This window comes from Eulemur rufifrons, chromosome 20, assembly GCF_041146395.1.
Source record: "Eulemur rufifrons isolate Redbay chromosome 20, OSU_ERuf_1, whole genome shotgun sequence".
Lineage (NCBI taxonomy): Eukaryota > Metazoa > Chordata > Mammalia > Primates > Lemuridae > Eulemur > Eulemur rufifrons.
In genome coordinates, this window is record NC_091002.1 from 24212549 (window position 1) to 24227880 (window position 15332).

At 38.2% G+C, this 15332-nt stretch overlaps 1 protein-coding gene across 1 annotated transcript in view; it reads right to left on the reverse strand.

Annotated features, from left to right (window-relative positions):
* The window catches only part of CBFA2T2 (CBFA2/RUNX1 partner transcriptional co-repressor 2), a 122126-nt gene that overhangs the window by 19587 nt on the left and 87207 nt on the right, over positions 1-15332 (reverse strand). The window contains exons 4-6 of the mRNA XM_069495806.1: positions 9172-9261; positions 4702-4883; positions 2635-2888 (exon numbers count right to left, since the gene is read on the reverse strand). Of these exons, the coding sequence (XP_069351907.1) occupies positions 2635-2888; positions 4702-4883; positions 9172-9261 (526 nt within the window). The remainder of the gene's footprint in view (positions 1-2634; positions 2889-4701; positions 4884-9171; positions 9262-15332) is intronic.

Consider the following 15332-nt stretch of genomic DNA (forward strand, 5'->3'; position numbering starts at 1 on the left):
AACTTTTAAGTAGTCAGGCAGGCCAGGAGCAGTGGCTCACGCCTGTAATCCTAGCACTCTGGGAGGCCGAGGCGGGTGGATGGCTCGAGGTCAGGAGCTCGACACCAGCCTGAGCAAGAGCGAGACCCCGTCTCTACTAAAAAAAAAAATAGACAGAAATTATCTGGCCAACTAAAATATATATAGAAAAAATTAGCCGGGCATGGTGGCGCATGCCTGTAGTCCCAGCTACTCAGGAGGCTGAGGCAGTAGGATCGCTTAAGCCCAGGAGTTTGAGGTTGCTGTGAGCTAGGCTGACGCCATGGCATTAGCTCATGGCACTCACTCTAGCCCATGCAACAAAGCGACACTCTGTCTAAAAAAAAAAAAAGTAGTCAGGCAATGCAATATTCAACGAGATGGCATTTTACATTTAATACATTGGAAACAATTAAAACATCAGATAATACTAAGTGTTATCAAGGATGTGGTGCAATACAAATACTTAACCACCAAAACTAGAGTGTATACTGGTACAACTACTTGGAAATAGCTTAGTGTTACCAATAGTATTTTGGGGGGCATGGTTTTGATATATACTGAAATATCCAGGAATGCAATGACAGTGTGAATCAAGAGTTGTCAACTGTTTTGAAAAACTTGTGTCACATATGGTAACACTGCTGATAGTCCTTGAGTCATTAAAACAACACCTCTGTTATCAGTCTGAATTTACAGGTATTGTATTCATAGTGATTCTGCATCAGGGCAAGAACCTGCTTATTTCATTATATCTTCTAATGTAGTCATGCCTGAGTAGTAACACATTTTATTATAAGATACTTTCTTATATATTCACTTAGGATAGAATATTGGTCCTAAAATTATGGGTCTAAGATAGGTTATAGTATATCTAAATTTCATTTTAGGAGAGTAAAGGCCGTGGCATAATATATTTGTTTAAAGGAGGTGGTGATGAATGGCTTGGTAACAGCTGAGTACCACTGTACGAGGGCATGTGTTTTCAAATAGGACCAGTGAAAATTAAGGAATCTGTAATGAGCCTGAAAGACAAATGGTTGAACCTAAAAGAAACCATCAAGGTAGATGATCATCAGTTGAAGAATGCTTCAAGAGTGGGGGGGGGGAATTTTTTTTCCTAAAATTGTAGAAATACAAGTAAAATGTGACAAAAAATGCAATTATAAGAACCAGGTGTGGTGGCATGTGCCTATAGTAAGAAAGGAGGCTGAGACAGGAGGATTGCTTGAGCCAAGGAGTTCAAGGCCAACTCTGGGCAACTTAGTGAGACCTCACCTCTAATCAATCAATCAATCAATCTATCAGTGAAGTTGACAATTTAAAAAAGGCAGTTATAGCTAGTTGTTAGCACATTTCTTTTGCAAATCAAACTGGCAAAAAATGGGTATGAATATAAAAGAAAACAATAACAAGCCTAGTGTTTAACAGATGAAAAGAGAGGCACTGAAGGAATAGGAATTGGACACAAATATAAGCATCATAACATACTGCCAGTGCACCGAAGCTTGGAGCATCATACAACTGGGATCTGAATCTTATCTCTGCCACTTACTAGCTATCTGTAAAGAGGGGATAACAACTGCCTGGAAATTCTGTGAGGATTAAATGAGATAACGTAAGTACAACACAATCTGAGTGGTAACTAGGACTGAGTAATGATGCTGAGAACATCACTGCTGCCACAGCCTTCACCATTCAGCCTCCACTGCATGAAGCCAGGGGCCCTACCGTGGTCCAAGCCTCTGCACAATGCTAGTGAGCTGAAGTCAGAAGAAGAGAGGGGCAAACGTTCTACAATTTCTTACTCTACAATGTACCCCCCAAATTGAAATGTAGGAGAAACCCTAGAAGCTGGTAACCCTTTCGTTCTGTGCCCTGACAGAGGCTTAGTAGTTAAACTCCAAAACACCTTCTGCGGTAAACTTGTATGAGTACATGACAAAAAGCTCTGTCCAAAATTGATCTGGGATGAGGTTTGTTAGGATTTTTTGTATGTTTGTTTCTTCCTAAATTTAATGGTCTCTGAGAGCCCATGTGCGAGGCATTCCAAATGTAACAACCCAGCCCAGGTGGTGGTATTATCTCCATTTTAGAAATTATATTCTGAGGCTCAGAGAGCCTAAGCAACTTGTATGAGATCACACAGCTAGTTAGGACGCAGAGCCAAGATTTAAATTTAGATATGCCTCAACTCCTGACCTAAATGTCCGTGCATGTAAGACTATATATTTTGCATCTTTCTTGCTTAATTTTAAAAACTTTTACTCTTAAATAAATTCAGACTTATAGAAATTGCAAGAATAGTACAAAGAAAAATCACAAACCCCTTCACACAGATTTCCCAAATGTTATTATTTTATCTCATTTGCTTTTTCATTATCTATTTTTTTCTGAACCATTTGAGAATAAGTGATACCTTGTTATTCTTTATGTCAGTTTATCCCTAGAATTTGTTTAGTTTTAATCTCCACTTATCACTGCATTCATTTTGCTATTTTTCTCAAGTTGATTTTACTTTATTCAGAGTTCCCTCTTGATAGTAATCCTACTTCTATCATATGATAGCAACAAAGTATAAATTTGAATCATTATCATGCCGCTTAGGTCACTTACTAAGATTGTGGTGCCTATCACGAACTTCTCGATGTTCTAGCACCTTGTTGGGTTCCCGGTACAGGTGTGAAGTTGCAATATCTTCTAAGGTATAATGCTGAAGAGGTGGAGGAGTAGGATGGAACTGGCCCCCAGGATTCATGAGGGGTACAGTGAGAGCAGGACTATGCCGGGGAGCAGGGCTAATGGTACATACTCTCTTGGCAGGAGGCTCAGGAGCAATTGTATCTCTTTCAAAACTATTCTCTTCTCTCCTGTAGAGGAACCACAAGTGCACATCTGAGCCTGTCAACAAGTGTTCATGCAAACATTTCCTGCACACCTACACTGTGTTACATATGATGTTATGCACTATCATAAATAGGATGACTGTATGGAAAGGCATGACATGAAGTGTGAAAGGAATCGTCTTCAAGGGCCAGGCACATCATGTAAATTGTTGATTTATTCCAGCATGAAAAGAAGGGTCAAATCCACCCAAAACTACACAGAAATACCTAAGCCTCATGAAGCAAAGGAAGATTAAGGAGATGACATTTTCCTATGTAATAGAAATATTAAGAATTATGGGTTCAAGTATGTTTCGGAATGTTTTAAGATCAAATTTGTTACCATGGAAGTGGGTTATCAGAAAGACACAATTCTCTACATGGGAGAAAAAAGGCTCACATACTAATCCACTTGTGACTTGGTAAGATTTTCAATCATTCAGCTTCAGAACTGTAACAAGTTTTCTACTGTTGTTAAAATATTGCTTCTAGGCCTGCCCAGTTGCTCACACCTGTAATCCCAGCACTTTGGGAGGCCGAGGCAGGAGAATTGTTTGAGGCCAGGAGTTTGAGACCAGCCTGAGCAACAGAGTGAGACCTTGTCTCTACAAAAAAAATTTTTTTAAAAATTAGGGCTTGGCTGGCCGGGCGCGGTGGCTCACGCCTGTAATCCTAGCACTCTGGGAGGCCGAGGCGGGTGGATCGCTCGAGGTCAGGAGTTCGAGACCAGCCTGAGCAAGAGCGAGACCCCCGTCTCTACTAAAAATAGAAAGAAATTATATGGACAACTAAAATATATATATACAAAAAATTAGCCGGGCATGGTGGCGCATGCCTGTAGTCCCAGCTACTCGGGAGGCTGAGGCAGTAGGATCACTTAAGCCCAGGAGTTTGAGGTTGCTGTGAGCTAGACTGACGCCACGGCACTCACTCTAGCCCGGGCAACAAAGCGAGACTCTGTCTCAAAAAAAAAAAAAAAAAAAAAAATTAGGGCTTGGTGTGGTGGCTCATGCCTGTAATTCTAGGACTCTGGGAGACCAAGGCAGGAGGATTGGTTGAGGTCAGGAGTTCAAGACCAGCCTGAGCAAGAGTGAGACCCTGTCTCTACTAAAAACAGAAAAAATTAGCCAGGCGTGGTAGAGCATGCCTACAGTCCCAGCTATTCGGGAGGCTGAGGCAGAAGAATCTCTGGAGCCCAGGTGGTTGGGGTTGCAGTGAGCTATGATGACACGACTGCATCTACCCAGGGCAAGAGAGCAAGACTCTGTCTCAAAAAAAAAAAAAAAAAAGCTTCCTGGATAACCCATAGAATATTGTGCTAGTCACTGATACTGAATTTTAAAGAATAAATTCATAGAATTATAATCTCAGTAAAGATTCATTGGTAAATATTAATAATTAATTGTTATACTTGTTAATTCACAAATCAGAAAAAATGCCTCTGACATAAAAATAATAAAAATTCTCCTTAAAAAAAAGGAAAAAAATGCCTTTGGCAGATTATATTTCTTAGCCTTCTGGAACAGTGGACCCATAGAATGCTCTAGAGCAGAGTTTTTCACCAGGGGTGTGTAGAGTCATCCGAAGTGTTTTTGAAAAATACTCATGTCTGCGAGCTACTCCTAGATTTTAGACGTATACGACTGCTTGTTGTTGGGATAATGCAAAAATAACCTTCAAAAGTCTGAGACATTACCCTGTCTACAACCACAGCAATAAAATTCTTTCTTTTACAAGCAAAGGGAAAGATCAGAGTTGTCCCAGAAAGGCAAGGACAACAAACCTCTTCTCTGCTCACCTCTCTGGACTGGGCCTCTTCCCGTTTCCATGTACCTCCATGAGCAGCTCAGAAGAGTCAGCAGGTGATGCGATGCTTGTGTTGAGCAGAAGGTGTTCGTGCTGAGCCAGGTACTGGGATGGGGTCTGCTTGGCTGCCCGAGCACAGTGTAGCAGTTCTCGCTGCAGCAGGGGCAGGTTAGCCTTGAAAAGAAGAGGCAGTTTTCCTAGTGGTGGGCCCTACACGACAGGGCTCAGCACCTTAAAAGGCTTTCACAAAGCAGATGATACAAAAGACAAAAGCCCTCTTCTCCTTGTCCGTATGATTTTCACATGCTGCTTCTATGAGTACAGTGACACCTATTATACTGTATTCGAATTACTCGTTGACTTGTCTTTTTCCCCAACCAGATGTAAATCCTCTTAAGGAAGAGACTGTGCCATATTTACCTTTATGGCCCAATACCGAGTCAAAGTTCAATAAAGGTTTGTTGAACATAATAATTTAAAAACACACATTTTTAAAGCCTGGACAGTTAGAGAATCATTACTTCCTACATAGGAATAGGAGGAATTCACCTTTTCTTCTATCATTACAAGCCCTGGTTTCTCTCTTCTGAATTCCAACCCATCTCTATGGCACTATTCAACCTCCCTTCATGATCTCTTTGAGAGCTGCCAAGAATTCTGGAGACTACGATTATTCTTCAACACAAGGTTTTGAAAAAGAGTACTGTGAGTAATGTAATATATAAAAGGATAATTATGTATTGATATTTTTCCTTCTCTCATACTTAAAAAACCTGTAATGGGGAATCATATTTAAAACCCTATACATTTTTTTTTTTTTTTTTTGAGACAGGGTCTTGCTCTGTTGCCCTAGCTAGAGAGCAGTGGCATCAACATAGCTCAATGCAGCCTAGAACTCCTAGGCTCAAGTGATCCTCCTGCCTCAGCCTCCTGAGTAGCTGGGATTATAGGCACATGCCTCCATGCCAGGCCATAAAACGCTACACATCTTTTAAACTTCAGAATTCTAATTCCTTCGTATATACAATTTACTTTTCCCATATTTATCAGAAAAATATAAAATAAAAACTATATTTTTCTCACCAAATTTAAAAACAATTCAGGCTAAGCCCATTAATAGAAGCCTTTATCCCAAGGGACACATAAGCAAGTGAAAGGCGAGTTTTAATACATGTAAGTAGTCATCCTTCACTGAGGGTTAATTTAGCAGGCACCATAATTAGTGATGGTTTTAAAGCAGAGATAAATTGACAAAACCCCAAATGCTAGCCAAAAAGCTGCCATAACAACCTACCTCATGCTGTTTTCCAAAATAACAGAGTTAAGAATAGGAAATTTGATGATATGAAACACTTTTTAAGTCTGTTCTACAACCTCAATCTTATTTCAACTGTAAAAACTTAATTGAAAAAAATACCATGACAGATCTTTACATTTGTGACACGTGTCCTTTGATGAATAAAAAAGATGTTAATTATTTCCAGTAACACAAATCTTTCATGATTTTGGAGTCATGGGGAAATAATTGTCTACTGGCTCTAACATACAGAAAGGAGACCAAGATAGAACTAGCACAGCTGTTTCAGGGCTGAAAAAGGAGCCACAGACTGCTTGGAGCAGCTGAGGCTTCAATGGTGTTAGAGAAAAGCCACAATGTAGGCTATGCACCTTAGACCTATGCATTTTCTTATATGTCTGATATGTGCCAATTTAAAAAGTTTTTAAATTTTAAAAACTGGTATCTGTACTTTAGTAAGATAATAGTACCTTTCTGATGCTATTATATTTGCTTAGGAAATGAAAGTAAGGTAAAAGAAAGTGAAAGGGGCATATTTATTTGGCCAGACAGTAAATATTTTCAGGTTTTGTGACTTGAAGCAAAATTAATAATATTATATAGGTACTCATAAAAAAGACAGAAAATAAATTTCCATAAATATTATATTGATAACATTCCAAATACAGTAACAATTGAGTATAGTTGTGGGGTTTTTTTGGAAATATTTATCTACTACTAATGAAAAGAATGGAATTCTTTGTTCAGGGTGGGAAGAGGAGATAAGGTTCAAGGTAGTATTCCCTGCCACCAAATTGACTGCAAATGCTCCTCTGTGAAAACCATTTTTAGCCATGGTACAAAAAACCATGTGGTGGGTTAGATTTGGGTCATAGTTTGCCCAACCTGGTCTCCAACACACTAGTATCTGACTCATTGCCATTGAGCTATTTTATTTATTATTTTTTAAAAAAAATTTCCTATCTGCTAAATGATGTGGGATGAGTTATTTTATAACTCTGTACCTTACAGATAACTGATAGCAACATAAAATAACAGTTGTCTATGGACACATAAATTATGCCCAGTAGAGGTTCAACTGACTTCCTTTGCCTGGTGTAGAAAATGCTAGTTTCACTTGTGTTCACAGTCATATCAGTAATTCTGATCCATAATGTGTCGCTTCTTTAGATTCTCCTTTGAACTGGTTGTAACATCCTATTGATTCCCTCATTAACTGTGAGTTAAATAAAATCTTTGACAGTGTTCATTTTTTTGTCTATATGAGTCATAATGTTACCTATTTTTAAAAATTATTGTTTTACAGGAGAAAAAGTAACTGTACAGTGGAAAAATGGGCAGATACTGCCTTTACCAAGTGATCAAGTACTTTCTTTTTTTTTTTTTTTTTTTTTTTTTTTTTGAGACAGAGTGTAGCTTTGTTGCCCAGGCTAGAGTGAGTGTCGTGGCGTCAGCCTAGCTCACAGCAACCTCAAACGCCTGGGCTTACGCAATCCTACTGCCTCCGCCTCCCGAGTAGCTGGGACTATAGGCATGCGCCACCATGCCCGGCTAATTTTTTTTTTTCTATATATATTTTAGTTGGCCAGATAATTTCTTTCTATTTTTAGTAGAGACGAGGTCTCGCTCATTGCTCAGGCTGGTCTCGAACTCCTGACCTTGAGCGATCCACCCGCCTCGGCCTCCCAGAGTGCTAGGATTACAGGCGTGAGCCACCGCGCCCGGCCTAGTACTTTCAATCATGGGACTAACTAAAACATTTTCCTCCTGATAGCATGCAGTGATACCACTTAACCTGCTATTCCTGCTTAAAATGCATTACCTGATTTTAATCATGACAAAGCATCAGAAAAAAACCAAATCAAGGCACATTCTATAAAGTAACTATCCTATGCTCTTCAAAAATGTCAGGATCATGAAAAGACAAGAAACTGTTTAGAGTAGACTAAAGAGACATGACAACTAAATGCAACAGGTGATCTTGAATTAGATCCAGGACCACCCTTGCCCCCAAAGTTTTTCTTTTGCTGTAAAAAGACATTGGTGGGACACTTGGTGAAATATGAATAAGGTCTATAGATAAGATAATAGTGTTGCATGAACATTAAGTTCTTGATTTGATAATTGTATTAACATGTTTAGATGTATAATATCTGTAGTTTGTTCTCAAATATTTCTGAAGAAAACAATAGAATGATATGTGATAAAATATTAACATTTGGAGAATGTGAGTTAAGGGTATACAGGAATTTTATTGTACCATTTTGTGGCTTATTGTGAGCATGAAATTATTTTAAAATAAAAAGCTTTTTGGCCAGGCAGGGTGGCTTACACCTGTAATCCTAGCAGTCTGGGAGGCCAAGGCAGGAGGATTGTTTGAGCTCAGGAGTTTGAGACCAGCCTGATCAAGAATGAGACCCTGTCTCTACTAAAAATAAAAAAATAGCCGGGCATGGTAGCATGCACCTGTAATCCCAGCTACTTGGGAGGCTGAGGCAGGAGGATCACTTAAGCACAGTTGGAGGTTGCTGTGAGCCATGATGATGCCACTACACTCTAGCCAGGGCAACAGAGCAAGACTGTCTCAAAAAAACCTTTTTAAAAGAGGCACATTTCATATAAATATAACACTGCCTCACTTATCACATAAGCATGATAATTTAGGACAGTGTCCCCAAAAGTTATGTTCCAGAGAGCATAAATTGCACCAAAGGATATTATTGGAAACTAGACTGAGGCTTTAGAAGATACAAACATTGCCTCCCTACATCTTCTCCTGACTTTAGAGTAAGTTCAAATTGCAAAGCATCTCCTCTAAGATAACACACACCCTTCACGCTCTGCTCTTGCCATACCCAAAAGATTTAGTGCTCAGTTATTTCCTCTGCCAAGAACCCACCCTCCACCCCAACCCCACCCTCCTAGCCCAATCACCACCTACTCCCTCCTGCACACAGACCACAACTCAAGGCTTTTGCAATTCCCATCTTATCAAGCATGAGGCTTATCTGCAGATTATACTAACACCTCTCCTTCCAGCCCAAAATATAAGAAAGATATAAAAAACATGGCAAGCCACCCTGATTTAGATCACAGAACAGAGATCAGCAGATCTTGAGGAATGGTGAAGAAAAATTACATTTAGTAGTTATCTGATAGAATTACCTTGAGAAATGGAATCACAAAAGGACGAAGAGGAAAGTTTGTGGCCTCTTGGAGCTTACAATGGAATTCTTCAATTGTCACTGTTGAGTTCTGAAAAGATAATAACTTTGTTCAACTTCCAAAACTGGACACTGGCTTACAATGCTGAACTCTTTTAAATCATAAGGAAACGGATAATTCTAAGAGCACTATTATGAACTCAGACCTCTCTCAAAAATTAACTAAATTCTATTTCCTTTGTAACAGAAATTCAGCTTCCTTGATTCTCTTCTTCACCACCCCAAATCTAGTTCTCTCCTTTATCCAGCAGCCTGGGTTGTAGAATAGGGCACTGCCTTCCTCACTACTCATGAAGTGACACACTCAGGCCTCTGATATTGAGAGGTCCCATGTGAGTTACTACAGGGACAGGGAATCAGGCTTCTGTTTCCTGTTGAAGAGATTCCTGACTTGGCCAGGATGTCAACTTACAGACATTTTCTGGACTCAATAACCCAGTGCCACACTTTTTTAAAAGTTCACTTCTTTCACAAGTTTTGCCTACCAAGAGGTGTAACCTTCCAGAATTTTCTAAATGGAAACTTAAAAGAAAAAGAACCACAGGTGCCTTCTATCTTTCCAGTGGCCTGTGTACATATCAGAACTACTCCAAATAGGCAAACTCCCAACGGTAAGTTTTTATTATTCTCAGGAAAGTTATCAGCATGTCCCATCTATTTTTCTCACTTAAACTTCTAGGCCTTAGAGTAGGAATGAATCTCAGTTCCTCTGTTAAGGGAAATGAACAAATAAATATATTTTCTTCAAAGTTCATAAAATATTTTTATTTAATTCCCTAAAACACAATATAGTAACAAATTAAAACAAACAAACAAAAAACAAAACAAAACTTGAGCATTAATTTGAATTCCTACTCCCCTGAAAAGAGCAATTATCAACAATACAATACTGCTTCTTAACAAAAACAAACAAACAAACAAAAAAAGAAACGAAATGAAACAAAAAGAAAAAGACAAAAAAGGGGGAAAACATATAGGTCCACTAACAGAAAACTGCATTAAAAATCACAAAATAGTCATGTATCAGAATGTACAGGGAGGGTACAGTAGATTTGTATGCACTATTATTAGTGCATCTTTCCTTATGGAAAGATGTCTACAACATACTGCTAGTGAAAAAAACAGAAACAGAACAGTATGTTTTCCAAGAATCCACTTATGAAAATCACACATACATACACACATAAATCATAGCATTTTACATATCTGGAAGGACAATCACAACAGCAGTTATTTCTGGGTATGAAATTATGCTGGATTTTCCAAATATGTCATATTTATTATTCAGTAAACATTAAGATATTTTCCTTTAGGGAAAAAGGATATATCCAATTTAACCCTGTTAAATGAAAATGTTTGAACACTTTCCCTCATTCATACCAAATACTTTAACTGAGTACCTGTTTTAAGTATATGGCATTTGTACAATGCAACCAAAGAAATCTGTAATACTAGCAATCAGGAATGGAAAATAGGTGTAAGAGTATGATACTGTTTTACCTCTACTGTACTGAATGCAATCAGGTGTTGAAAAGCAAACAGAAGTGGATTAAACATATGGAAAGACTGTATGAATGCTTTTAAGTTTTCTCGTGGATGGACAAAGGGAAAGAATGAATTGTGTGGCACAGGGAAATAGTGAGTTAGGCCAGAGAAATGGACCCAGGGTTATACATACTGTAGATACAAGGCAGTCTTGTATCTGAGGGGGATAAATACCCAATGCTTCTTCCTCATTCAATTATTTTATCATAAAGAGCATAATTGTTATTTTCCCGAAAGAACTCATAGTGTAGTGGCAAAAGAGGCAACTAAGCTGTTCAGTGCAGTATGATTGAGGTAAATGTGTACAGGACACTACTGACTCACAGGGAAGACATATTTGAATCAGACTTAGGGGAACAAGGATGGCTTCACAGAAGTGTCACCCCTGATGAAATTAAAGTGCAGCCTTGTGAAAGATGCTTCTCTCTGTACCAGAGTACAGAGAGAAGAATGTTGAAAGGTAAGGTATTGGGGGGTTGGTCTGGAGCTCAAGGGCAGTATCTATATTAGTATCAGAAGACAAGGGGTAGAGATAGGATACAAGACTAAAGTTTTGTTACTATTATTATTTTTATTTTTAGAGACAAGGTCTCACTATAGTGCCCAGGCTGGAGTGCAGGGGATATTCACAGATCATAGCCACTGAGCCTCAAACTCCTGGCTTCAAGCGATCCTCCTGCCTCCGCCTCCTGAGTAGCTGAGACTACAAACACATGCCACTGTGCCCAGCTTAAAATATTTTTTATCTTTTAAAATTTTAAGATAATTACATAGAGTTAAAGGAAGTTGTAAAAATAGTACAGAGAGGTTCTGATGTATCCTATACTCAGTTTCCCCCAATGGTTACATCTTATATAACTATAGTGCAATCTCAAAACTAGGAAACCAACATCAGTACAAGGTATGTATAGTTCTCTGCCATTTTATCATGTATATATTCACCCAGCCAATACTTATCAAGATACAGAAATCTAGAAACCATATCAACCATTATCCTGCCCAGTTTATCATAAAATTGTCTTAATTGTTTCCTCTACATACACTGAGAAACATTATCAGGCAATGCTGTAATTTTTGCTTCAACCATCAAACATAATTTAGAAAACTGAAGAGGAGATGGAAAGTCTATTTATTTACCTGTATTTTTACTCTTTCTATTTTTCATTCACCTATTCTGACGTTCCAAGATGCCTTCTTTTATCATTTGCTATTAGTTTCAAGAATTTCCTTTGGCCTTTCTCTTAGGGTAGGTCTCCTGGAGACAAATTCTCTTAGTTTTAGTTTTCCTGAGAATATCTCGATAACCCTACCCTTCATTCCAGAAGGTATTTTCAATTGATAAAAGATTCGAGGTTGACAGCTCTTTTTTAAATTTAATTAATTAATTTATTTTGAGATGGAGTCTCACTATGTTGCCCAGGCTGGCCTTGAACTTCTGGGCTCAAGCAATCCTCCTGCTTCAGCCCCCAAGTAGATGACATTAAAGGTACATACCACTGCACCAGCTGACAGTTCTTTTTATTCAACAATTGAAAACTCTGCCACTTCCTTCTGGCTTCCATGGTTACTAAGAGAAATCTACTGTAATTGGAATTTTGTCCTTATAGATAAGATGTTTCCTGCTGTTTTCAAGGTTTGTCTTAGTTTTCAGAAGTTTGAATATACCTTTGGTGTTAATTTTTTTTGGGTGATGGTGGTGGAGTTATCCTTTTTGAAGTTTCCTCAGCTTTTCTGAATCTGTAGGATTAGGACTTTTGTCAAATTTAGGAAAACTTCAGCCATTATTTCTCAAAATATTTCTTTAGCTCCACACTCTTTCTTTTCTCTTCTCCTCTAGTGACTCAGATCTTTTATCATAGTTACTCAAGTCCCTGAGGTTCTTTTTTTTTTTTCAGTCTATTTTCTCTCTGATGTTCAGTTAGGGTAATTTTTTTTTTATTGTTCTAGTTTCAAGGTCACTGGTTCCTTCCTCTTTCCTCTCCATTCTATTGTTGAGTTCATCATTGAGATTTTAATCTCATTATTGTATTTTTCATCTGTAAAATTTCCATTTGGTTCTTTTTCATATCTTCTATCCCTTTGCTGAGCCTTTGTATTTTATCATGTGTTTGTAATTGCTCACCGAAGCATTTTTATGATGACTGCTTTAAAATCTGCTAGAGACATCCAAGATCTCTATCTGTCTAGTTGGCGTCTGTTGGTTTTCTTTTCTCATTCTACTTGAGAATGTTCCTGGTTAATTTCATGACAAGTGATTTTCTATTGTATCCAGGACATCTTGAGTTCTGTGTTATAAGACTCTAGAACTTATTTTAGGAGACTCTAGAACTTGTTTTAAGAGATCTCTTCTGACACTGCACAACTGGAGGTACATTAGTCAGGATTCTCTAGAGAGACAGACCAATAGGATATCTCTATCTATCTACCTATCTATGAGATGGAGTTTATTAGGAGAATTGGACCATACAATTATGGAGGCTGAGAAGTCCCATGACAGGCCACCTGCAAGCTGGAGACTCTGGGATATCAGTGGCGTGGCTGAGTCCAAGTTCAAAAGCCTCAGAACCAAGAAAGCTGATGGTGTAATTCTCAGTCCGAGGCTGAAGGACTGAGAACCCAGGAGCCGCTGGTTTAATTCCTAGTGTAAAAACGCTGGAGAACCTGGAGTTCTGATGTCTAAGGGTAAGGCAAGAATGTCTATTAGCTTTAGTAGAGAGAAAGAGAAAATCGCCTTTTCTCTCCCTTTTTTGTTCTATCCAAACTCCCAGGCGACTAGATGGTGCCAGCCCATGTTATAAGGGTGGACCTTCCCCACTCAGTCCATGGACTCACAACCAATCTCCTCTGGAAACACTCTCACAGACACACCCAGAAGTAATGCTTTACCAGTTCTCTAGGTATTCCTTAATCCCAGCAGGTTGACACTAAAAATTAATCATCATCGAATAGTAGAATGTCTCATCGATGTTGTCAGGGAGCGTCTAATCCCAGTTCTGCACTCAACCTGTGTTGAGGAGGGAGGCAAAGACGGGAGGAGGGGATCATGACTGCTGGTTGGGGGTTGGAGTTCAGGTTTCCCACTAGGCCTCTGATGGGAGGGGAAAAGGTGCCTCATTACTACATTTCCTCCAGACCCCACCTGTCTCTTTCTCCTTTATGATCTGGCTGTATATCCTTACTATGCCTTTGTAATAAATCTTATACCTATGAACACAACTGTATGCCAATTTCTAAGAATCCTTCTAGCAAATCTCCAAATATGAGGGTAACGTTGGGGACCCTGACACTGCCCCAAATTGCAAATGACTCAAATGCCCACCAAGAGCCAAAAGGTATAAATTGTGGTATATTCCTACAATAAAACACTATATAGTAATGATAATGAATAATCTACAGTTCTATACAACAAGGACTGAATCTCACAAATAAAAAAGTTGCTTATTGCATTTTGCCTTGTATGAAAGTTGTTTCTTCCATATTAGAATAAGAAACCTTTTAAGGCAGCATTTCTTACATTTTTTGGTCTCAGAACCCATCTTATATATGTAGGTTACATCTATTGATATTCACGACATCACAAATTAAAACCAAGAATTAAAAAAGTATTTATATTAATCCATTTCAAACTAACCCATCACATATTAAAATAAATAACATTTAAAAAATAAAACATTAACTACATTGGCTCAAACTGAAGTGTGATAAAAAAGAAACAATTATATTTTCTAAAAGAAATATAGTAAGAAGAATGACCCTGTTTTACAATTTTGCAAATCTCTTTAATATCTACCATAACAGAAGATAGCTGGATTCTGCTATCTGCTTCTGCATTTATTCTGTTGCAGTATCCTATGTCATGTAGCCTCTAGAAAATTCCACTGTATACTCAGAATAAAAGCAAAAGCACAAATAATTCTTAGCATTATTATGAAAAGTTTTGGCCTTCCAGACCCCTGCAAAGGATCTTGAGGAATCCTTGCAGTCCCTGGATTATACTTTGAGAACCGCAACTTTAAGGACTGGTATTGTGATTCATCTTCTTATCACATAAAGATGGGCTAACATGCAGGAAGGAGCACAGGATGCTTTTATTGGAGGTAAATTTTAAAGAATTTGATTTAGAAATGTTGGGAACTGGCAGTACTTCCCTTACAAACATTGACAGTTAAACACAACCCAGTTGTCAATGTCAGAAAAATCATTCCTTTATACCACAGGTTCACCATGCTCAGTACAAAAAGAAAAATGTATACCTTGCAAATTCTAAAGAAACTCTATATGCAAAAGGAGCTAAACAATGTAATCCCTTTGATACTACTTATTTAGATGATGAAACTTATAATTTTACAAATTATTATTTTGAAAATTAAACTTGCTACTTCTCTATTCTCTTTGGTTAAAAAACAATGCACCAGGCACTGAATATATTAAATTACAGAACCTTGTATTAACTCAGCTGGACCCCAGCGGGCCTGCTGAAACCAGTTTTAAGACAAATCCAAAGCTGTTTATCGGAATTAAATCAACACCTTAAACAATAAGGTAAACATTACAGAT